Source organism: Cheilinus undulatus, linkage group 1, assembly GCF_018320785.1.
Source record: "Cheilinus undulatus linkage group 1, ASM1832078v1, whole genome shotgun sequence".
Classification (NCBI taxonomy): domain Eukaryota; kingdom Metazoa; phylum Chordata; class Actinopteri; order Labriformes; family Labridae; genus Cheilinus; species Cheilinus undulatus.
Genome location: NC_054865.1, coordinates 48,880,724 through 48,906,918, shown reverse-complemented (window position 1 = coordinate 48,906,918; position 26,195 = coordinate 48,880,724). Strand labels below are relative to the sequence as shown.

Sequence of the window (26,195 nt, the reverse complement as noted above, 5' to 3'; positions counted from 1 at the left end):
ATTTCTCCACCCTTTTCACCAACTATTGCCATTTTCAATCTATTTTAGCCATTTTTAAGCCATTTTAATTCTGTTTTTAAGATAAGGGATTTTCATTATTAAGAAGGCAATTTAGAAGACTATCACAGCTTAACTTAACAATCATCATTTTGCTGACCTCCATGTGCCCCCAGTTTGGCTGAGCCCCAGAAAGCTCTCCCATTTATCCCCCCTTGTGGGCGGCCTTGTCTGCACATGACTTTTCTTGATCGTGCATGTCTGTGTTCAACCACCTTCAAGTGCAGTGGGGGGGTCTCCTGTCTCATTTTTCCTTCTCATCTGCTCAGAGCAGAGCTGAAGTTCTCCCAAACTTTGGAGCAAGCCCTATTAGTGAAAATATTAATCCAATATAGAAATACATGGTGAAGTATGTAGCAAAATAAAAGTTGTTGAGTGGACTTGACAAGTAGACAGACAGTTGTATTTTGATGCTTTCATGTGCAGCAAATGACTATTGGGTGAATGTGAATAAAATGTCATGATGTTAAACTTCAATAATTATAGTCGTGTAGATGAAGAGTTTCTTATTTCAGTAATATAAAATAGATATAACAGATGAAATCATGACCTTTTGAACATTTTAACTCCAGCTCTACTCAGCTTAGACCACTCTTAGCATTAGGACTGATATTAGAGTTGATAAGAACTTTCATGAATAAGGGTGTCATTGTTATCATGTGTTTTTGTGTTCATACATGTAGCATGAAAAAGTAAAGTGAGGAACACATAAATCTTATGACACATCTTTCTCAGGCTTTAATTGTAAAGAAAGCAGGCAGTGACCTGCTTATTTAAGCATTCTGTTGTCTGTCTTTTGTTGTCTTTGTCAGTTTTTTGTTTTTGTGTGAAACATTGTGGGACGTAGAGGAAAGCTCGTCTTTATTTAGTGGAGCTGTTGCACATGTTTCAGATCCCTGTGGGAGGGAAGCTCCTCTAAAGTTTGCTACAGTTTACAGACAATCCAGGGGATGATGCAAAAAACTAGAGACTGTAGACTCGAGGTATCTGTTCCTCAAAAATAACTTCTTTATGAGGAATAATGCTCTCCTCAACCTCTGAGAGCCAGAAATAGAAAGTCTCCTCTCTTGATGTGAGTAGAAGAGAAAGAGTTTGGCGACTAATTATGAAGGAAGCTATTCAGATTATTCAGATGCATGCTCTGCCCCCCTGCTCCCCTCCTCCCCCAGGCAGTGAAGGGTCTTTTCTGTCCCCTGAGAGTGATGTCAGCATGGCCCATTGAAAACAGCCGCCGTGCGCTCTGAGATGAATGCCCTGGCTGAGCACAATGGCCCCAATTTGAATACCACGCGGATATATGCCAGATCGCAGCCCCAACAAAAGAAAGAGGGCTACTCTGCTCCCATTCAACCATGTTGTTATTTTATTAGAGTCGTAAATTTGCTCCAACAATTCAAACCTTTTGTAGTTTTCAAGTGTTTATGGAGTTTGAAACACGTGGACGACCTGGCAGGGTTGCCCCGTCATTTTTTTCTGGACTGGATTTTTGTCTTTATTGGCTGCTAACTGAATGCTGGGGTTGTGTTTGTGTGTGACCGCAGATCTACACGGACTGGGCCAACCACTACCTTGCCAAGTCAGGACACAAGCGTCTGATCAAGGACCTGCAAACAGACGTCACAGACGGTGTGCTGCTGGCAGAGATCATCCAGGTCGTAGGTAAGGAAAACACACAAGAGTGCAAAGTCAATGGAGTGATTGGAGTCATTGAAAATGTCTCTTTAAAGGCATGACTGACCTTCTAGGACAAAAACAGTGGTAACTTCAGACCAAAGGTGGACATAGCAGGCTTCTGATTTGCAAGAAAAGAGTTTATGTTGCGGAATTCAACTTTATAACCTTTAATTTAAACAATTTAACTCTGTTATCTGATGCAATGGTGTCAGTTTCAGTGTGACTCATCAAAAAAGAGATAACAAGTCCATCACATTGGACCAAATTTCTTCCGTAGAGTGCATGAATTAGGAAAAATCCCTAAAGTACACTTTTGAATCCAGCTTTTTCAGTCCGGCTCCAAGAATCACAAGTGAATTTGTTGGAGTTCAGTGCTTGTTTAATGCAAAAATGTATTCAGCAACCAAGATCTGTCCTCACCAGGAAGTGATCCTTCCTTATGCACCACCCCTCCTTACTGTCAGACAAAATTTCTTTATGATGTCCTTCTCATGAAAAAAAATATTGAAACTACCCAGCCGTTTGACAAGCTTTGATTTGGATTTAATTCATTTTTTTTTTAAATGTAGTTTCAGTGAGAGCATAAATATGAAAATATAATAGGATTCATAAGGATGACTAAAAATATTTGTTGAAGTTGTTGAAAATATTACTGATGTATGATGCTTTTTGATGACGATATTATCGTCATGATATCGGCAGATATGAAAATTTCTGCTGATATTTACAACCAGTATTTTGGCAATAGACATCAGCATTTATCAGCTGTAAATACTGTCAGAGCAGAGAGATCAACAAACCAACCTCAGCTGAAGTCATCATCAGTTTTCATTGATCATCATTGTTTTCACTTTAAAGTGTTTTATAAGGACAATATGTGTTCATACTCAAACTTTATATATAATATGAGCCACTCAAATTTAAAAAATGCTACAATCTGAATGGAGGAAAGCACTCATGCCATTAGCCTGCCCTTTGACCTTACATTGACCTTAGAAGAAGAGACAAGCTCATATGGCTCAAATCTCTGTTATGATACTTTAAATGATCCATACCGGCTGATAGATTCAGGAAATTTACCTCACAATGAAAAAAAATGCATTTAACTGACTGTTAACTTTCAGTAAAGGCAGTGACATCAGCTACAGACTGTACTGAGATGAACTGCTCTGTAATTTTATATCATTGTAGTGTTAGAGGGGCGGGGTCATTCCCCACTGGGCTAGTGACATCACCGGTCCACATATTTGCTGCACCCAAGCATGGAAGAGCATTCTCACGCTCGTCAAACATACTAGACTTTGGGCTCAAATGCCCCCAGGCGCGGCATGGATTGCGTAGTCTGATTGGTGCAGACTGCAGAAACAGTGGAAATGCCCGCCAAGCCAGGAGCAATGACAGCACATGCCACCATAATATGTAGCTATACATGCACAAACTACAATATATTACAACATTATCATTTAAAACATAAACACTAGAATAAAGATAAGCATAGACAGAATGAACAGTGTTAAAATCTATCATTTTTAAGGAATAAAATCATATTTCATATATTACAATAGATTTTGGGATAGGTCGTCCCTTCAGCCTCGTAAAAAATCAGTACACAGTCTTGTGCCTCTGCCTTTTTCTCTGTTTTCAAATAACATTTTAACCCAAGATAAAATGTTTAACCGTCACAAGTATTCAGGGAGCTGGTTAGCTTGATTTTTGGATTTAAGATTTTGATGTAAGGATTAGTAGCATTATAGAGTACTGTGCAGAACTTTCTGGCATGTTTGTGCAGAAAATTGAGGCTGAAGAAAGGTGAAGATGTGGTAAGTTAGCCACCTGAGGGCAACATCAAAGGGAAGGAGGGTGGGCACAACCCAGGTCATGCTTTGGATGTCCTTACATATGACTGTTGGCATGGAAAAATAATCTGTTAAAGAAATAACAAAGTCCACACCTTTAGGGAAGAGAAAGGGGTAGATGTGGCAAGTAAGCACGTCCTAGGGTAGTTAGTAGGGTTGCCATGAGCCCCTGGTCGTGCTGTGGATGTTAAAGCTCACTTTCAAGTACAAATACACTTTCAAGAATACATATATGTTAGCATTTGCAGCTGAAACATCTACTGATTGTCAAACATTTTTTCTGCCATAGACTCTGTTTAGTCCCCTTAAAAGTTTAAAGTATCTCATGGCCCAGAACTGAACAGAAAAGTTGGAGTTTTCAGCAGGAGTAAAATCAGACATCCGTACAGATGATAAACCCAGTGTGGAGAGTAGAAGTGGGCCGCTGCCCTGTGTTTTTGACCCTCACGCTGCTCTGTGTTATCATCAGTCTTGTCATTTGGTCAGTGCGTCCTCAGTCTGTCATTTCTTCTGCAGACAGCCTCGGGGCTGAGACGGTCCCACACCAGCTGACCGGTGACTCAGTGTGTCACTGACTCTGCTCCCAGCTTTTCCCTCGTGTGTCTCTGACCCACATTAACTCTTCCTACTGTACGCTCAGTGCAGAGGAGTCTCACTGTTCTGTTACAGTGGCTGAATCATGTGATTCCCCTGTTACAGTGAAGTCACACTGGTCAGCAGGCATCAGGGGGGTTTTAATCAGTATGTTAGACGTATTAACAACACATGCTTGAGGGCCTCAGCCTCTCACAACATCATTTTCCACATTGGCTCCAGTTTATTCTCAGGCTGTGAGGAACTTTAAAGGCAGCTTCAGTGACTTCAGCATGGAGGATGGCTGAAGAGAATCTGAAGCGGGTGTGGTTACATTCAGGGAGCCTTTTCCTAAAATAAGTAAAGGAACTAAACTCAGGAGCTTAAAGTTATTTATAATTATGTGTATTCCTGCCTGATGGATCTAAATTTCCACTGAGGTGGTTTGCAGAGTACTATATGGTTCTCTAGTTTTATCTAATTTTATCACACAAGAAGTCTGATGTGGGGTTTTGGTGCAAAACAAGTACCTAGAGGATTAAAAGGGCAGTTTATCCTCTGACAGGCACTTAAATAGAATGAGATAAAATAAAAGCATTGTATAAATATAAAATAGAATATTTAAGAAAAACACAAAAAGTATGTACAAAAGGTGTAATGAGGGACTGAAGGGAGACATGGGTATGCTTGTGAATAAGCAGCAGTGCAAATACCTATACACATGGTGTGCAGTTGTTCACAGAAAGCAAGAAAGCCCCTTAATTTAGCAGATGAAAATACAATGCTTAAAAAATCAGAGCATTCAAAGAAAGATGAATGCTGCAGAAATTGTTGCATACCCAATAGAACAAGATGAGCCTTCTGCATTTATGTGCAAAACACATTAAAGCCTGCTTTGCCTTTACGTGGAGTGTTTCGCAAACTCTATGTGGGCTTTCATGTGATTTTCACAGGGCTGAGGCTCCTATCTAGCCACTCTGCCATAAAGAGATCAGTGGAGGGCTGCAGTGAGTGTTTCCCTTCTGGAGCTTTGTCCCATCTCCACACAGGATCTCTGGAGCTCAGAGAGTGATCATCAGCTTCTTGGTCACCTCTCTTACTAAGGCCCTTCTCCCTCAATTGCTCTGTTTGGCCAGGCGACCAGCTCTTGTATGAGTCCTGGTTGTACCAAACTTTTATTTGAGAATGATGGAGGCCACTGTGCTCGTGGGAACCTTGTAGCCTTCCCCTGATCTACGCGTTCCACTAATCCTGTCTCTGAGCTCTGCAGGCAGTTCCTTTGACATGGCTTGGTTTTTGCTTTGATATCAGCTGTGCAGCCTTCTTTAAAGAGGTGTGTGCCTTTCCAATCATGTCCGATCAATCTAATTTACCACAGGTGGACTCCAAACAAGGTGTATACATATCTCAGCAAAGATCCAGAGAAATGTGAGGAACCTGAACGAAATCTGAATCAAAATCAAAAGTACTGAGTGCACAGTTGATTAATGAGAATAAAAAAATGTTTTTTCATCTGTAGCATCAGGCTGCAACATAACAAAACTGATAAAGTGAAAGGGGTCTGCTTTCTGAATGCACTGTACCAAGGATCCAAAAATGAGTTAGTGCAGTATAACTAAGCAAGAAATGAATATTGAATAGTATTATTTATTACAGCTGTCATGCAGTTCAAGCTTGAATTCTGCTTGAAATGTCAGTCTATTCAGGGATATTACAGACTTGTATCTCGTATGAATGCACCCCACTAAACATTGATATCTTGGGGTAATCAACGGATCATCTGACATCCCCTGGGCAAAGTTTGGAGAAAGTCTCCCAAAGCATCCTTGAGGTATTACATGAACAAAAACCTGAAAAATGTTGAAACACAAAGCCTCCAGACTTAGCTGTCCTCAGCATGGAAGCATATTTTACTAATAAAAGAGACTTTTCAGGCATTCAGGAAGTAGAACACTCATTCACTTTAAATAGTCAAAATGCAGGTGTAGATTCTAACGTCTCTTCTGGGAGATTTTCTACAGTCCTGATCCTGAAATAGTGCCACAATAGCACCATCCATTCAGCCAGTATTACCCTGACAATATCAGATTTATACACCATATCTACACTCTGACAGCTGACCACTGCTCCTCTGCTCTCCTGCTGAAACAACACCAACCACAAACATCCATTCACCTGTTCAGCCTCTCCTCTCTGCCTCCTGTCCACCGGGAAAACTTAACAGCACACAAGCACTGGTGAAACTGGATCAGCCTGCTGGTGTCAGAACAGCCACACTGGGACCGGATGTGACACCTGTTTAGTTATCTGACCTACTCTCAGCCACAGGCGGGACACTGAGAGATGGAAACTTTCACACCGAGGCCGTCGTTAGCGTTCATAAATTAAAACTTTTATTCTTAGCTCCCAGTCTTTGTTTACATATCTCTCCCTATAGAAGCCTTTAACGGTCTAACTGATGGTTTGTTTTACATCAAAAGTCAGAGCTGAAGATTGTGTTTGCATGTATTATTTCTATATTTGGAAACACTTCTGGAGTTTGAAGTTTAAATGTGAAACTCAAAATTACAGTCTCACTTGGGTGTCACCACAGGCTGCAATTTTCAGGAAGCACAGAAACCGACGTCTTCAGCAGTCGTTAGAAATCATCAATCACTTTAATGTGTTCACACATTTACTGAGACTATTTCTGTAATTATAGAGCTCTATGACACTGTTTTAACTCATTACCCCAGCATAGGGATGTTTTAATTCTATTAAACTTGGCAGGAAACATTCAAAGTCTCTTCATCCTTATCGCTCTAGATAGCTCAGTAGTTTACATCAGTGGTTCTCAACCTTGGGGTCCCATAGGGGGTCCTGAGACACTGAGAGGGGTCACCTGATGCAAAAACGAAGAACTTTTTTAAATGACACTGTTGCCACTTTTTACCAGTTTGACCAAATGTTAATCCTGTTTTTTTTTATCACTTAACAACAATTTAGCCAATATTAACACATTTTTGTCACTTAAACTCATTTTTGTCCATTTTAAACCCTTTTCATCACTTTTTTTCTGCCTGTTTTTTTAACCAAATTCTTGCCACTTTCTGCCTATTGTCGCCTCAATCAGCCACTCTTTACACTCCTTTTTACCCATTTTAACCACAGTTAACCCATTTTTGCCAGTTCATATCAATTTTTCATCCCAGTCCACCTAATTTCCACCATTGTTTTTGCACTTAAAAGCCATTTCAGCCACTTTATCGTCCCCTTTTACCACTTTGTGGTATCATTTTGTGCCCGTTTTTTGCCACTTCAACCCATTTTGTTTTTTTCTTTTTTTACACTTTTATCTAGTTTTTGCCACTTTTAACTAAATTATTTTCTTTAAAAATCCAATTGCATCACATTTTTCATCATTTCTTTCCATCATTTCTTTCCATTATTAACCAATTTTGACAATTTTTAGCCTATTTTAATTATTTTTTTATAAGTTATTTTTATTTAAAGAAGGCTTTTTACTACACAAATTAATAAATTAAGATATTTGTTTCTTTGATAATAGTGCTTATTATTCAGGTCAAATATAAAATATGGTTTTCACAGCTTAACTTCACAATGGACCATGGTTTTACTGACCTCCATGGACCCCGGTATGGCTGGGTCCCAGAAAGCTCTCCCCTTTATCCCTGCACACTTGTCTGCACACAACCTTTCTTGATTGTGCATGGCTGTGTTCAACCACCTTCAGGTACAGTGGGGGTCCCCGGTCTCTGGCACCTTTATTTTTGGGGTCGTGGCCTGAACAGGTTGAGAACCACAGGTTTACATCATATTACAAACCATGGTCAGGGCGCAATGAGGATCTAGCTGATTAAAGTCAAGTGATTTTAAAGATGTTGTTCTGGCTTTTTTTTTTTTTGAGGCAAGAGCGAGGAATGACATTCAGGGGGTGGAGCCAAAATCTGCACCTGATCCTGAGCCGCCTGATAAAGTTGACTCTACTCACTCTAGACCAGTGAAATAAAAACACCCTCATGGCTAAGCTTGTAACACGAAGGCATGTTAACAACCCAGGACAAGGGGTCAAAAGTCGTCCAAGCTTTTTTTAAAGGGGTCAAAATGAAAAAAAAAATAGTTTTGGAGTCTAAATCAGAACGTTTCTGCTATAAAACATTAGTTTTTCAAAGATACATCAAGAGTCACAGCTGTTTAATTTTCTGTACCTCTAAAGGAACATTTCACAGCATAGGTGGTGCAGAACAAGGCCCTGACATGGAGCTGCACCGTGGGCCTCAGCAGGCCTCCTGATGCCGTGGCCGTGCTGTCGGTGCAGTTGTCAGCTGTGAGCTGATGACCGTGTCTCAGCTGCTGTGGGCCTGGCCTCTAATAGGCGGGAGGAATCCTTGACAGCACGCACACAAATACCCCCCTGCCCCTCCCATGCCCCCTCAGGCAGCACACACCTCTGTCAGGCCCCCAGCGGCCCCTTTCCCATTTGCTGTGACCAGATAGTGTTTCATGTCTCTGTGGGAGGGGAGTGACGGGGGTTGCAGTCCGCGGCGTGAACACCTCTGCTCTCCTCACTCAGACTGAAACTGTCTGCAGACTCAAACATACGAGGAAATCTACTGGAAATAAAAGAGGATTACAGCTAAAGAGCTTCCATTCACTCATTTTTTCTCTGTCTTTCTGCAGCCAATGAGAAGATTGACGACATCAATGGCTGTCCAAAGAGCCGTTCTCAGATGGTAAGTGTTTGTTTTGGCTGGATGTTGCGTTATTCACCTCTCTGTGTTTGTATGTGAGGCACCACGCCTCTTCCATGTCCCATGTTAGCGTCTCATGTGGCCCTCTCTGGGAGCTGCTCACAGAAGTCACTGGTGAAAACTTACTCCATTTATTTTTACTTTTGTGGTCCCTTTGTGGGCCGCCGTCCGATAAACCTCTGGCTAAGGCTTCTGGCAGATGAAAGCGTCCCAGGCTTTGGTTTTTGGGGCCGCTTTAGCCTCATCATGAAAAAGAGACTGCGTTCCTGTGATCTCCAGGGGGGAAATCAGGCAGCACTTATGACAAAGAAAATGTTTACAGACAGTTTTGATGTTTTTGTGTCTGCTGTGACATTCAGGGGGAATTCAAGTAGGATGGTCTTTGTGACACTGATGGTGGGATTTCAGTGTTTTCACAGTTTGGTGTTTCTCTGTGGGAAGTGAGCCGGCAGGGCTCAGGGCAGGGCTGCCCTCAGATGAATGTGAAGGGTCGTAAATTGGGCCAGTGTGCCAGCTGAGGGGGCTATTTTTGGCCACCAGCCAGACTGTCGAAGCCTCCTGATGCACTCGAGAGAGAGAGAAAGGGAGTGAGGGAGAGAGAGAGAGGGAGAGAGAGATACACCCATAGTTAACAACTGAGGAGGAGGTGAAAGCACAGCTGATCCCTGAACCCTCCCTCATTATAAACAAACATACCCACATGGAGCTGCATTACTATGTGGAGACATCTGGATGATGAGGATGATGTCTGCTTTGTTTGATTTAGATAGAGAAATTTATGTAGGTATTTACAGTCAAATATAACGGCAGAATGTTCATTTGTATCAGAATGCTCTATCTTGTAGGGTGAAGCATTAATTCTGTGGTGTTTTATGCCTAAACAACTGATCTATCTTAGCCGGGCACAAATAAGGTTTCAAGCCAATTGCACCAGTTTGGGGTCAGTTTCTCTCCTTTTAACCAAAGTCAAGAGAAGCCTGATTCTCAGATGGGTCTAAAGGTCATCTTAACAGATTTTCTCTGGTCTGCCCAGAAGAGGACTGGAGCGCTATGATTTGAACTCTTAGACATGTTTAATATTTATGATCAGAAATCTTGTTGAGTGGGGGGACATCATCCACAACTAAGCACACTGTCAGACGGAACAGTAGAAGGTTGTTAAAAACAATGAGTTGCATTAACTTCAAAATCCAAAATACAGTAGCTGTTTCAGTTCTATTTCTCTGAGCTGAAAGAACACGTTTTTAGTCTTAAGCGAACTGTACCCGATCATTCTTAATATTAAAGTGTATGGAAAACACAAAAGAAATTTACAGTGTATGAGAGCATGTGGCTTTACAAAAAATATTTAAATATAATGTTTTGAGCTGGATTTACACACAGTTTTTAAGTATAGGGAAGTTTCTATAGTATAATTTAACTTTAAAATTCAAGTTAACCTAACATAAATGTACCAATAAAATTGAGTTTAAATAACTTAAAATGACTAAGTGCCTGCTACTAGACAAATATGTAATCAGTCGCTTCTGATATCTCAATTTTTTTATTTATAAGTGAAAATTACATATTTAAACTTGAGTTAATCTCTTTCGACAACTTGAAAATTTTGACATAATCAGTTTCAAACAGATATTTTAAGTATTTTCAACTTGTTCAGTTTTACATTGTGCATTATAGGCAGTGTGTTTTATATATATCGTCATGTGCATACGTTTTAGCCATGCAGGGTGCTAAGGGTTCCTCAGAGTCCTGATATTCCACGACCCAAGGCTGGAAAGAGGGTGAGGGCGGCTAGAGTAAAGCTCGATACATGTCCCGCTGCAGCCAAGGTCAAGCTCGATGGCATCTCTTTTCTGGGGGCTTTTTCACCCCTGGTGATAACCCTATTGACCGCTGTTGGCTTTGTTACCTTTAGGACATCCACAGCACGACCAGGGGCTGTGGTAATGTGCTTACTCACCAAATCCACCCCTTACACCACTCTAAAGGTGTGGGCTTTATTTTTTCTAATAGATTATGCCTCTGGTAATATGCAAGGACATCCAGAGCATGACTGAGGTTGTGTCAGTCATCCTTCCTGCCTAATTGGTCTCTCAGATTGCTAACTTGCCACATATACATCTTACTTTAGATTCTATTTTTGGCCCAAACATGCCTGTAAGTTCTTCAGCATTTTCTTTTCATAAGTTTAAAATATTAAAATAGAAGCCTACAGGAAGGTGAGGGTTTAAACTTTTGATTCTAAGAGGCCCAAACAAAAACTACATGAAGTTGTTGTCTAGGCTCCATGCCTGGTCTGGATGTATGTTTTGATTTCAAGTTCAATTTAGTCTGGCCGTTTTTTCCTTGTTGCACTAATTGATAGGACAGCTGAAGAGATGGGGAGATCAGGGTTGACATGCATCAAAGGGCTGAAGCTGGAGGTTAAACCTGCTGCTGATCACTTTTAGACTCTATCCTCTCTTGCTGCTAATGTCTTGCAATTGCTGCCATAACTGCAATAAAAAAAAAACTCTGCATGTCTTGCTGCTAAGATGAGAAATTGTGCCATGGTTCCAAGTGTTTTGGTGCCTTCAATTCATTGCTGGAAGTTTCCTCATGTCTTTGCAACTGCTTAAGTTGAGGTTTGGTGCTCCTGCCTTCTTCATTTGTTTAAACTCAAACTGCCAGCCCTTAAAAACATGAGCTGTGATTAAATTGCATGTGGTAGTAGAAATTTTCAGCACAGCAAGCCTTAAATGCATGCAAGCTGGTTGGTCTTATGTTAGCTTCCTCCATGCTGACTGCAGAACCAAGTGAAATGCACATGCAAACACAAGATTACAGATAACTGGGCATCAGAATTGGTTTAATCTACAAACACAGCAGCCATTTAATGAAATAAGATTGCAGGACACTTTAAAATAAAAATAGTTGCTTGTTCAGCAGTTATTTAAATACATGTGAGTCAAAAAGGAAACAGAAATTGTCACTAGTGAGTGCATTCAAGCACTATGCAATGCTTTTTTATGGACTGTGGCCTCACAGTGTTTTTATTTTGCTTGGACAGTCTCAGATGTCGTGGTTTATGTGTGAGTATTTTTGGATCACTGGGTATGATCTCTGCAGGATTTTCAGCTTTAAGCTCTGAAGCAGTGAAGCAGTGCCGAGGGCAGGTGTGACCGTAGTCATTATGCAAATGTCTGCTTTGTGTGTTTGAATCAGCGTCAAAACAAACACACAAAAACACACATGTTGTGAGAGTTTATTGTGCAGCTGTGGTTGAAGAGTAGAGAGCCTGGTGTTACTGCTCTTTATTCCATTACTTTACAAAGCTGCTGCCAATTACTACCACTTAACTTAACCTCTGTGAGTAAACGAATAAACATGGAAATGTGCTCATTCACTGAAACAAACCTGAGAACTCTCACCTCTCTGGTCTTTACTTGATTAGCATGTTAGCCAACCGCGTCAACGAGTCAGGCTGTTTTTACAACTGTCACATCCTCGTTAAACGGACCCCCATCATCGGGTCAGTCCTGTGCCACCCAGTCAGGCTCTTTGTGAGTTTATTTGTTTGTTTTTGTGGGTTCAGCCCAGAGCGAGGGTGCTGATTTGACACCGAGCTGTCAAAACCACACAGGCCGCCACTCGTACAACACAGAAGAGAATCAGAGTTGGAGGGGAGAAGGAGGAAAGAATGCTATGCACCTCTAGAATTGAATAAATGATGATAGCCAATATGTTGAGAAAAGAGTCAAAGTTTGGTGTACTTAAGAATATTTTAATTTCATATTACTGGCACCAGCTTCAAATACATTTTACAATTATGATCTAAAGAAACTACAGTACAGTTGTTCCTTATGGGAAATCACCCATCACCCAGTATGTAACCCAAGTGCATGCAGTCATAGTTAAAATCTGATCCTAGCAGGTGGAAAGGTCTCTTTTTTTGGCAGTTAAAATCTTTTGTAGATGGTGTATCTTTATACATGCGACCAGGAAAGATCCCCGTTTAATGACTCAGCAGGCTGGTTAATGTTTTATTAAGTGACCGGTACTTTCTGTGTATGAGTGAAAGAGAGAAATCCCCAACTATGTCAGCTGTTGATCACATGATAGACTGAAAACTACCAGGCAATCCCTTCAATCAACAAACCCGATATAGTTCTTTCATGAGTCTTTGTTTTTTATGCTTTACACTGATAAACAGCAAAGCAGCAGCCAGAGGTACAGGGATTTCCACAAGCCCCAGCTGTCAGCCAAACAACCGCCCAGTCTCTAAATCACAGCACGCTTCTCTTTCTTATTGTTGAGTTGATATATTTTGGAACTACACTTTAAATTTGCACAGTTCCATCACTTCCATCCTCTCTTGGTTCATACTATTTAATGATAATATCTCTGTGCGCATGACAGTTCTGATTAATGTTAAAAGACATCCACAGCTGGTATCGATGTTTTTTTTGTTTTGTTTTGTTTTGTTTACACTTCCACCTTCAGCAAAGTATGTCAGTGTTCTTGCTTATACTTACAGCATTAGACCCAGAGTTGATAGATTTATCTATAGATCTATCTACCGGTGCTTATAAAAAGTATTCACGTGTGTATTCATCACGGTCAGCCACTCCAGAACACTCACGGCCCAAAAAGCACCATTTATGTGTCATCAAGCCAAAGAACTTTCTTCCACTTGACCATGGAGTCTCCAGCATGCTTTTTGGTGAACTCCAGTTGAGATTTAATCTGAGTGTTCTTCAACAGTGGCTTTCTCTTTGCCACTCTCCCATAAAGCTTTGGCTGGTGAAGAACCTGGGCAACAGTTGTGAGCAGAGTCTCTCTCCATTTCAGCTGCTGAATCTTGTAACTCCATCGGAGTAGGTGTCTTGGTGGCCTCTCTCACTAGTCTCCTTCTTGCACAGTCACTCAGTTTGTGAGGACGGCCTGATGTAAGCGGATTTACACATGTGCCATATTCCTTCCATTTCTTGATGATGGATTTAGCTGAACTCAGGGGATGTTCAGTGCCTTGGAAATTGTTTTGTATCCTTCCCTTGGTTTCTACTTTTACATTTTCTCTCAGTTTCTTGGAGTGTTCTTTTGTCTTTATGGAGTAATGGCAGCCAGGAATACTGATTAACCAGAGACTGGACCTTCCAGCCTCAATTGTCTTCATATTAAACCACTTGAGACACATTCACTTGTCATATTATTCAGAATGTTTGCCAGAGTAGTAAGCAAGAATATGCTGCATGAAATCTCAGTGCATTATTTTACATCATGGTGAGTATTGTGGCTGCTGGGTCTTCATTTTTTTATCAATAGGTTGTGAAAAGCAGCACCTCTCTGCAGCCTAGAAACCCCTGCATACATTTCTTATCCAGGAAAGAGGTAGAATAATTCATGTAGATGTCAGAGTGGAGCAGGTGAGCTGTTGGCTGTAATCTGTTAAACCTCAGGAGTGTGTGGGTAGAAGCTTCCAGATTCAAACACACAGTCTTACAGACACAGTATACACACACACTAACAGAACATGCTGTTGAACATCCGTGCTACGTGATCAGATTCCAAGAGACTCGACTGTCTAGAACTCAAATGACAGAGCGCTCTTGGCGATGGAGCTGCTGTCGTCACTGAAGAGTCAGACTGATAGATCAGAGTCCAAACATACTAGGCCAATGCTGACGACTGATCAGATAGCAGCCAGTGTCTGATACATCATCTTTATAACTAGCAGTCAGAATTTATACATGCAAAGGGAAGTTGAGCTTTGGTTATAGCTTGATTAGGCAACTTATTGGGGTCAGCACTGCATCAGGAAGATGTTTTTCTTTTTTAATGTACTGTTTGAATTGGTCACTGGTGTTAGATATCAGCCCATTCTCTGTCTTTAAACCCTTTTATCAGTCAAATCCTGCTGCAGACACGTAACACTCTCATTTACACACACGCCCACTGTCTCTCCCTCCCTCTCAGTCTCACACACACAATAATGACATTTGTGTGATGGTAGGAGCAGTGGTGTTTGCTCACAGAGCTGTTAGCTGCTCAGCCTCGCGCTGCAGAGCAGGAGGTGACGGAGACTGGGTGGAGGTGTGAGTCCGGGCAGAGCAGACTCACAGCAGGAACGCCTCACAGATTCAGGCAGGTAGGAGCTAGCAGACGTGTTTTTCTATCATGTTGGACAGGATTTGTTTGCTTTTTCCTGGCTTCCTACCTTGTTTAGAAGGATAGGTTGAGTTTTTGTAATGAATGATAAAGTTTCCCCTCCATTTATTTTGCTGTTTGTGCATCTGCAGTCATACAGAATGATTTCTATATTCTACTTTTTCTTGAGAGTGCTCTTAGCCATTGTCTGACAACAATCTGAGAAAACAGAAGAGTTATCTTACAAAAGACATTTACATTCTTGCAGACAACAGCAAGTGACACATGTTGTTCTTTTCGGTTATTTAGTTGATAACAAGTCAAACATGATACCATATGTAGTCAAAATATGGTGCAAGAAACTAACATTGTAAAATACTGTATCAATGAATTGACTGGTGTCATTTTAAAGAACAAATATGAAGCCCAGAGAGAAATGTTTTGATTTATACTCTTAGTTTAATAACACCAAATGGTCTGGAGAGTGATTTCAGCTTAACATTTCTTAGAGTGGGGCAACTTTTTGTGTATAAACTTAACACAAAAAGTAAGTAAATTTGTGTTTTGTAGATTATTTCTTTGTTGTAACAATGCTTCTTGGTAATAAATCTTATACTGTTTATTTCACTTTGAAATGGTGGCACTTTTGTAAGGAGCATGCATTAGTGGGATGAGCAGCAGATCTGAGTATGTTGGTTGCCGATGCCAGTTTATTTTTGTTGTTATTGACAAAGTTAAGTAGGCAAGCTACACATCATAGCACCATCTAAAGAAATTCAAGAACAAATGAGAAACAAATCCATTAACATCTATCACTCTGGAAATGGTTACAAAGCCATTACTAAGGCTTTGGGACTCTGTGAGAGCCTTTATCCACAAATAGAGAAAACTTGTAACAGTGGTGAACCTTCCTAGGAGTGGCCAGCCTACCAAAATGACTCCAAGAGTGCAACGACAACTCATCCAGGAAGTCACAAAAGAACCCAGAACAACATCTAAAGACCTGCAGCTCTCACTTGACTCAGTTAAGGTCAGAGTTCATGACTCAATAATAAGAAAGAGAGTGGTCAAAAACTACATCCAGGGGAGAGTTCCCTGGCAAAATCACTGCTGTCCAAAAAGAACATGAAGCTCGTCTCACATTTGACTAAAAAATATCTTGATGGTCCCCAAGACTTTTGGGAAAATATCCTGTAGACTGATGAGACAATGCTGAACTTTCTGGGAGGTGTGCACCCCGTTACATCTGGAGCGAGACTTACACAGCGTTTCATTAAAAAAAAAAAACATCATGCCAACAGTCAAACATGGTGGTGGTTTGTGTGATGGTCTGGGGCTGCTGCTTCAGGACCTGGACCACTTTCCATAGTTGATGGAACCATGAATTCTGCTTTCTACTAGAAAATCCTGATTTTCTAACTGTCAGTTCATGACCTCAAGCCTAAGAGTGGTCTTGGGTTATGCAGCAGGACAATGATCTGAAACACACCAGCAAGTCCACCAAATGAATGTTTTGGAGTAGTCTAGTCAAAGTCTGGACTCTGATTGAGATGCTGTGGTATGCGCTTAAACAAAAACCCTCCAATGTGGCTGAATTAGAACAATTCTGCAAAGAAGAGTGGGCCAAATTTCCTCCAGCGATGTGAAAGATTCATTGTCAGTTATCACAAACACCTGCTTGCTACAGTTATTATGTCTAGGGGGATTTTTTTTTTTTTTTTTACATAAGGCTAGGTAGGTTTGGGTGACTTTGTCGCTTTATAAATGAGATCTTTATTTCATGAGTTCTGCATTTTATGTTTCTCTGGTTATCTTTTTCTAATAGAGAATTAGTTTGATGATCTGCAAAAAAAAAGAGAGAAATCAGGAAGAGGGTAAATATCTTTTTTTCACAGCATTGTATGCTAAATTGATAAATCATAGTCAGGCTCTGTAGTTGATGGATGATAGTTGAGTCTATTGGTGTTTTTGCTCTGATTTCCCTGCAGATGTTTCTGTGTTCATAACCCCTCAGAGACAAGGCTCGGTAGAAGCTCAGCTTGGGAGAGTTGGCATTTCTGACCGGTTTTTGATGAAGCAGATTTTCTTCAGGCTGTTTCAACTTCAGCTGCACCCGAGTATTTAGGACATTAGGGGAATGGTTTGGTCACTCAGATGAAGTTTGAGCCAGAGTTATTTTAAAAAGTCTTTTGGTATGTGTAATTTCTTAAAAGTTTATTTATAAAGAACCCTTGGTATTCAAAGAGGGACATAGTCCACATTCCTACTGTCCCCTTAGTCCTCTGCTGTATCGTCATAAAGGCCAGAATGTGTCAGCCCCTCTGACAGCTGTTTCAGGGGTCAGAGGTCAGGGAAATGACAGCAGGGGAAGCACTGCTGTTTCAGCTCAATCACTGACCTGAAGTCATTCAGCCTTCTCATACAAAAACACTGAATCAGGCAGAAACAGAGCAGTAGATGAAGATATAGTAATCAGATAATCAATACATAATAAACTGTTAAAGGAGAGGAGGTGACCACTTGTAATCCTGTAGAAAATTAAAATAGATGCAATCCAACATGCAATCCAAGATGCAATCATCATGCAATTATCAGCCAACAGGAAGAGAATAAGAAGGTCAGAATCTGTCTGAACATAAGCTGGAAGTCGATATAGTCAGACTATGGATATAGAGATTATTGATATTGTAAAGGATGCCTTTGTGGAAGTTATTAGCTGGCAATTCGTATGGACTGTAATGGTACTTGATGTAACTTTCACTACATTTCAACATCCAAACCTTTCCCTTGGGACCAGGAACTAGGACCCGATGGGATCAGTCACATACTGTAGTCTTTTTACTACAGAAACATCATCTAAATTTAGTAGAAAGGCCAGTCGGTACATTTCACTACACAGTTCAGCCTTCTAACTTATGGTGATATCCAAACTCTGTTAAAAAAGGACTTCAATGCCACATTTATGCTGTTCATCTTCCAGTTAAACCTTACATTTAAACTGTGGATCATATGCAGAACACCAAAGCCTGTGTGCACATATAAGAGTTAATCTATCTCCTATTACACTGTGTAGGGGTGTTAGTCCAGCTTCAAGAAATTGAATTTCCTTCAATTTCAAATGGGCTAACATGTTTGCATGCATATTCAAAGTTCAGAAAGTCTGTTTTTATGAGGATTTACTTTTAGGTAATACAGAAATTTGTGTGATGAGTATCATAGCAATGAACTTCTCTGGTTGTTTGAGTTATAGTGGCCTTTTTGCTGTTTTTTTATGGTTGTGTGTAACAAAACACTTGAGATTACATGAGAAAATGCAGTCTCCTGAAATGAAAAATTCTGGGGACTTTGGATGGAAACATGTCTTAAATGTTGACTTGTTGATGTGACTTAATGTTATTTTAAAATTGTTGCAAAGAATTTTGACAGCATTGAATTTAGGTAGGGTTGCACAGAGGCACAGGGGTTAGCGTTGTTGCCTCACAGCAAGAAGGTTCCTGGTTCCTGGGCCTTTCTGTTTAGAGTTTGAATGTTCTCCCCTTGTATGCGTGGGTTCTCTCAGGGAGCTCCAGCTTCCTCCCACCACCAAAGGCATGCTAGGTTGATTAGTGACTCTAAATTAGCCGTAGGTGTGAGTGTGAGCGTGAGCATCCTGGTCGTCTGCTTCTGTACATCAGCCCTACGATTGACTGGTGGTTGTACCTTGCCTCTCGCCCAGTGACAGCTGGGATAGGCTCTAGCCCACCGCAACCCCGAAATGGGATGAGAACAATGATGAATAGAATCTGAACAAATATTTGTTGTGATTATATTCTATAAAATCAAGATTTTCATTTCCCATTTCTTACTTGTCTGCTTGCAATGTTGTAAAGGGGTTAAGCTGTCACAGGAAGATGTAATGTGAATCTTTGGTCTGAACTTGGCTTTAGTACACAGCTAAAAAATAAATTCATAATTCTAAGAATGTTTTTAGGACTTTCAGTTAAAATTCTGTGTACTGTGCCTTTAACATTATTTGTAAGTTGATGCATAGTGACTAAATGCAGTTATCTTAACATGAAATCAGTTGGTTCGTGCTGTAAAAACTTCAGAAGCAGCTCCAGCTGGTTCTTTATCACACATAGAGGTTATAGGGTTTGACTCTGAGGATTTAAAAGCACAGATTTCATAGTTTTCATGGATTTTCCCTGCAGTATTTAACATATTTGAATAGAAGCAGATGTAAATGAGCTGTTACTTCAGCTTTACACCTCACAGCCGGATACCTGAGTGGCACAGAGAGAGCTGTAGGTCAGGCTATATTTAGTCTCTGCATATTAACTATAATCATGTCATTAATCTTTAGTGAGCGGGACCCTCCTGCTTCCATCCCACACTGTGCCACATTTACCAAGAGCCTGGCTCATATGTGTTTAGAGATGCTCATTACCTTTACCCCCTCGGCTTTCAGATCATATTTTCTGTGTTTTACTTACACAGTTGGTTTGAACGTTGTGGTGGATTAGCCTCAGAGAGGAATAAATCCATCCTCTCATGTAATAAAAGTCATGCTAAAGGAGATTTAGCACCTCTTTAACCTTTGTTCCTACAGTAAAATGCTTTTAACTGTCCGTTTTACAGTCAATTCTTTGCTTAATTGCATCGCCTGAAGTGCTCTTATATGAGATGTGATGTGAGAGAGCAGCAGCTGTGCCGTATTGATATCCATCACATCATACCCGCTGTGTTTGCCTATCGAAAACAACAGTTGGCAAACTTTGATCACTCTATCATTTCTGTGCGATGACTCTGCTTTATGTGGTTTACTTTGGCAGGCAAACAGGCTCAGTGGATAATGGGTCACATGACCGCTAAACAAAGCCCGTCTACCTATCAAATCCTCCCGCAGTCCAGTGACAGCTCAGCAGTCCGCTCAGGTTGCCAGGGCTGCTGTCATAGCGACCTGGTTGGCAAAGGTGGTTTGCCTCCCTGTTGATCTGCTGATGAAAGTCTGCGTGGTTTGAATCCTGTTTTGACTGCGTCACAGAGTGGTGAGGAAGTCAAAACAGGGGTTATCTGAGCTTTACTGGATACAATACAGGAGGAGAAAGTCCCTTTATATAAGAGGGAACACCTCCAGGCTTTTGTGAGAAACGTAATGTACATGAATATCAGCCAACCCTGTGAGGTCACCACACAAAGGTTGTTGTGTCTGGGTGCTTCAGTTTGACCCCATCAGCTACAGAAGTAACAGGCTTAAGTGGTTGCAGTCCTGCTTAACAGATAGAAGCTTCTCTGTTCACCTGTGGGATCATCCCGCTTACAGGTGGTGTCCCACAAAGTTCTGTTTTAGGCCCCGTCCTATTTTTGTAGTGGGGTCTGTTTTCCAGTATACTGTCATCTTCCACTGTTTTGCTGACCATGTAACTTTTAGATTTAAAAGTAAGAATTCACTGCAGCCATTATTTGTTTGACTTAAACATTAGAACGTGCGTTATCTTAAATATATTTCAGTTCAGTTGAAGTTGGCCTGTATGAGGTACTTACTTTGGCCTCCAGAGATTTCAGTGAGCGTTTCCATGTTACAGAGAGCAAACTGCAGCAACGAAGCTATAATGCTGCAGAGGGTTACAGTTAATCAACGTAATTTAATGCAAACGTGGGCCAAAAAACTATGCTAGTTTAAATGTTTACTGTTGAAAATGTTGGAAGTGTTTTATTCTTTACCCAGAATGATACGAAACTCCCATTGCCAGTGAACTCAAATGTCCTGAAATGCTGTTTGGGTCCATGATTTCAACAGAGACAAAAAAAATGTGTATGAATACCTCCTGGGTAGATTTAATACATACCGATGAGGACAAAATTATTAGCCCCTTTATGACAATTTCAGTTTTTTAAGTATTTCAAAAGCGCTGTTAAACGGAGCAAGGAATTTTTAACACAGCTTTTCCAATCATCCTAGTTTTAATTTGGATGCTAACAGTATTTTCCTTGAACACACAAACAAAATTATTTCACTTAAAAAACTACCAGGGTCTGAATTAATAGTCCCCTTTAAAACTGACCTTTTTCTTGAGCCATAGCACAAACCACTGTGCAAGGATGTGCTTTAACTTTGTAATGATTAAAGCTTGTAAAATCAAGTTAAAACTGATCATCACATTTACCCTCAGCATAAATACTTCAGAAAGGCTTTGAGCTGTCACAGAGAAAGCTTCATGGCAAAAACTAAAGAAATCAGTTTAGGCTTTAGAAAGAGAATTGTTGATGCTCACAAAGCAGGAGAAGGATATAGCTACAAAGTTATCACAGCATTTCCAAGTGTTAAGAACTGGAGTGAGAAAGATCATTAAGAAATTCAAAGCCGCACAGTCCAGACCAAGCCTTGCAGAGGTAGGAGGAGAAAGATTTCAAAGACTCTGGAAAGAAAAATAGTGAGAGATGTGTCTAAAGACCCCAAAACAAATGACCAGACACTAGTGGATGACTTAGCCAAGTCAGGAAATGTAGTCTCAAAGAAGACAATCAATAGAGCCCTGCACAGGAATGGACCAAGATAAACTCCACTTCTGCAGAAGAGACATCTTCAAGCCAGACTGAAGTCTGCTATGGACAACCTGGAGGAAGATGATGCATACTGGAAGCATGTCCTTTGGTCAGATGAGACCAAACTAGAGCGCATAGAGATAGGAAGCTTCAATGCATCTGGAGCTTGGTATCCTGTAAAGGTGGAAGGAATCATGAAGAAAGAAGGATATGTGCAGATTTTGAAAGAAAACCTCAAGCAATCAGCAGCACGACTGGGTCTGGTGCTTTGATTGTGTTCCAACACGACAGTGATCCCAAAACATACGTGGCTCCTCAGGAAGAACTACCTCCAGAAGACCAAAGTGAACATTATTGACTGGCCTGGCCAAAGCCCTGCCGTGAATCCTGTTGAAAATCTGTGGGGTGAACTGAAGATGAAAGTCCATGCCAGAAGAGCTTGAGAGGTTTGCCTAAGAGGAATAGTCTGGGATTCCTCAGGAGACAAGTCTGAGACTTGAAACCACAATGAACGACCACAGGCTGTTATCCAGAAAAAGGATACACAACTGACTATTAGCATCAAAGGAGATGATAATTTAGACCCTGAGTTTTTTGTGAAATATTTTTGTTTCTGTGTGGAAAGTAGAATAATGTAAGTATCCACAAAAACCTAGGATGTTTGAAAAATCTATGATGAAAATTCTTTGCTCTATTTGGGAAATACTCGGGAAGAACTGAAATTTTTATAGGTGGTGCTAATAATTCCATCCTCGCCTGTAGGTCTTGTTGCAACAATAACAATGTGTGCATTCTGTACTGCTTGACGGTGATTTCCAGGTTTGCCTTCACTCTCTGCAACATACAGATCAGTCTGCTTCCTCACATTCTACCAGAATGCAAATCAAAATGGAAATGTGAGGGTTGCTGCGTCTAACATCTGTGTCTGTCTCTCTCTGTCCAGATTGAGAACATCGACGCCTGCCTCAGTTTTCTGGCAGCCAAAGGAGTCAACATCCAGGGTCTGTCTGCAGAGGGTAAGCAGTTCTCCTAACTTCTTTTTCTTGGAAAAGGATGGAGAGTCGAGGCTAAACTGAGCCCAGATAAAGATTGGAACATCTATAAATGGAGGCATTTTGACTGGCTAGCTCTGAGGTCACACCACATTAATGCGATAAAGTATGCATTCAAAAGCATCCCTGCTTTATAGAGTTTTTATACCCACACAAAGAACTGTTATCTGTATTCTCAAATGCAAATAGTTCATGAGAAATTGTATGCATTATGGCTCTTTGTAATTGTGGCATTTTAGTAGAGCATGCTCTATTACCACCACAAAGCATATGCGGCCTGCAGCTTTTAGTTTTCTGATAGACTTAGCAGAATTTCACCTCAAACATCATCTCCACCTTTGCCATGTGTCTCCATCCTTCATAACCTCTTATGTCTTTCCTTTTTAATCCTCCAGAGATCCGAAATGGTAATCTGAAAGCCATCCTTGGCCTCTTCTTCAGCTTGTCCCGCTACAAACAGCAGCAGCAGCAGGCCCAGCGGCAGAACTCCCAGCCCTCTCTCCCCTCCACGGCCCAGTCCCAGAGCACGCACCCCCCTCTGAGCCACCAGAGCAGCGCCCCTGCACAGCTCAGCCACTCTCCGCATGGGACTCCTGCCCTCACAGCCCAGAAAGCAGCACAGGCCGAGATGCAGTCCAGGTGAGCCTCCCCCTGGAGCTGGAAATATGAGGACTGTATCTGAGTTCGTCTCCTCTCTTTCCTGCTGTTTCTGCTTTTCTAATCCATCATTTTGTCATCTCAATCTTCCTGTTCACACTTCCTGTCATTTATAACTGTAAAGCTGACCTCTCTGTCTCTGTCCTCTTCCATATCTTCTTCTTCTCCTCCAGGGATGGCTCTCAGAGTAAACTACTCAAGTTTTCCCTTGGTCAGAAAAAGACCTCTAGGTCAGCTTCTCCTGCGTTTCTCTTTTCTTGCACCTCCCTCTCTTTCCTCCTGTCCTGCTCTATTCCTGGAAGTAGGAAGGTAGAAATTGCCCCTAATCAGGGATAACATTTCACTGTACCGTAATGAAGACAATGTTGTTTTTGTCTGTGATTAAGGGCAATCTCTACCACAAGCACTATCTATTATGCATGAGTGGTAGTGTTTCGCTGATAGGAACTAAAGCTGCAGGCGCTGTTTTCGGACGGCCTGTCTGTCTGGCAGCGCGCCTCATTTGGCAAGCCTGCTAAATGGGCTGTGAAAGACCTTTAGATAACCCTTAAGTAAGTGTATGTGTGCCTGTGTGTGAGGGGGGTTGCTTGTCAAGCACATTCCCCATATAATGTGACATTAATAATTAACACTGAAAGAATCTGTGGTTGGGGTTTGCCTCTATGATATGACAATGTAGCTTACAAAATACAGCTTCAGTCTGCACTGATTGCAATGCTTTATGCATTAAATTCGACCATCTCTAAGCATGCACTGTCATATTATGAGTAAACTGGATCATGGATGTGGTTTTGCATGATGCTCATCCCAGATTCTTTTTGCTTTGCACCTGCCCTAAACCAGCTCATCTCTAAAACAAAGCAATGACCCCACCTACTGCTCAGCATGTGCAGCTACAAGATAAAGAGTAGGGATTCTTGTGCTTTTAATCCAAAAACAGCATGACTAATGTGTTGCTTTAATGGTGAAATGAAAACAAAAACAGATTTCCCAGTGAATTTCCTCATAAAGAGGGATTTTCTGATTGCTTGAGATAGTAAATGTAATGTTTAATGGTTAAAATGTGCATTTTAAGTTAATCTTGTTATTGCTTGGTGATTGAGGATAATACCAATGCTATATTACAAAGCTCTATGATTATATTTTTTTTTAAGTAGAACTGAATAAATATAAAAATTTAAGATCCCTGCACAGTCATGTATCACTGTGGTAGATTCTAGAGAAACAGAGGTGATGTAAGATGCATACCTGGAGGTTTTAAGTTCAGGTAAGGTTGTCCAAATCCCCAGTGCTGTTCAGTATGCCACATTTTCATGCCTTATTTTAAAGTATAACCATATTGAAAGTGCAGAAGCACACTGGTTCCCAATTTTGACCCTGTTTAGGCCATGCATTAATAGCGAGTTATCTGTTTTGGGCATTCAGATACCTAGTGGTAATCCTGATGCTTCATGTGTATGCATCTCAATGTGTATCAGGGTACAAAATTAACTTTCCTCTTACATGCCACTTTGACTGGTGGATTAAATCTTTATGACCCACTCATATTTTTAATCTGCCACTTTATTTTAACAAGCTGCGTAATGAGATAAGGTATAAAATAATAAGAATTACAGTATTTAGTATTACAGTATTCAAGAGCTTGCTTCTCAGTCAAGATCAGTAAATTAAGTTGGAGTTTGTGCACCAGTGGTCCAAACTGTCAGTCATTTTCAGCCTTGTTTCTTGACTTGTTCTCTTCTCATCCATGCAAAAATTTTCTGCACATGCTTGACAACTAAAAAATACAAATCATCCTTCAAAGGCAAAGTAGAACATTTTATACTGGATTATCTTTTAAAAATTTGGTTCCGTATTTCTTAGAGTGATGAGATATTTTTTCAACCTGTTGGATTCGGCCTCTGGTGAACCGAATTTACTGTAAAAGGGCAGGAGCTCAAATTCAGCATGGAGAGGATGGCCATGGCACCAAACTCCTGAGCCTAACATGTTACAAATCAGCTAATTCAGCACCAAGGATTTTACTGGCATCATTAGGCATGTGTTGTAACTTCTTTTTATCACCTAATGAGAGATTATCAAACCAGGTGATGATGAAAAAGGTCAAAGTAGATGAAAATATTGATAAAAGTTTGCTGCAGACCCGCTCAGCTTCTGGATGTTGTGCAGACAGTGCTGTGATTTAACGACTCCCGTGTAACTTTGACTCATGAACTGAGTTGTCATTTCAATCTAACCCTAACCCCACAGGGTTTATGCACAAGAAGTGTCCTTTAAAAGCATGTTTATGAAAGCATGAGGGGAAAAAAGTTAAAGAGGCACTGCTAGACTCTTAGCTCATGGCTTATTGATCCCCATTCATTTTACTTCAGCAGCTTCACTGCACACAGCACGCAGGGATGAAAGCAGCATGACAGAGATGGGATATGTTGTTTCCAAAAGAGATAGAAAGTCATTTCTGATATCAGGTCATCACTGAAGACGTATTGTTAGTGTGGGTCTTGGTGCTAAAGTGCTGGTACTTGGTGTCCAAATACCCACAGTCGAATGTTAATGTAAAATGTAAACAGAGCCTAAAAAGCATGTTGCTGTCAAAAAATAAAAGTTTTAATCGTTTTCATTGATAAATCCCCACGGAATAAGCCAACATAGTATTTGTCCCTACTAAAAGACCTTTTTGTAAACTGTCCAGTATTTGTTATGTCATCATTTTAGTCCGTAACTGCAAACATAGTTTGAATAGAGCACAGATCCCCACTCCCAACCTGGATCTTTGGTGGCCTTAAGGTGGTCCAAATGGTCCAAAAATCAACAGTGTTTAATAGTTTGCATGCAATTTTTTCTAATTGAAAATAAGAAAGCATAGGACACTTGTGGTTTGTTGCTATTGTATTGAAAGAGGTGTCAATGTTATTTGAATTATA

General features: G+C 40.7%; 1 protein-coding gene across 6 annotated transcripts in view; it reads left to right on the top strand.

The window, feature by feature from the left end:
- nav2a (neuron navigator 2a) overlaps nucleotides 1–26,195 on the top strand; it is a 249,627-nt gene that overhangs the window by 116,168 nt on the left and 107,264 nt on the right. For 4 of the 6 annotated variants that reach the window (XM_041783529.1, XM_041783559.1, XM_041783548.1 and 1 more), the window contains exons 2-6: nucleotides 1,599–1,716; nucleotides 8,841–8,893; nucleotides 22,506–22,578; nucleotides 23,010–23,253; nucleotides 23,445–23,501. In XM_041783529.1, the coding sequence (XP_041639463.1) occupies nucleotides 1,599–1,716; nucleotides 8,841–8,893; nucleotides 22,506–22,578; nucleotides 23,010–23,253; nucleotides 23,445–23,501 (545 nt within the window). Of the gene's footprint in view, nucleotides 1–1,598; nucleotides 1,717–8,840; nucleotides 8,894–14,919; nucleotides 15,039–22,505; nucleotides 22,579–23,009; nucleotides 23,254–23,444; nucleotides 23,502–26,195 lie in introns of those variants that run through there. The other 2 variants (XM_041783537.1, XM_041783566.1) reach the window with 2 other exon arrangements.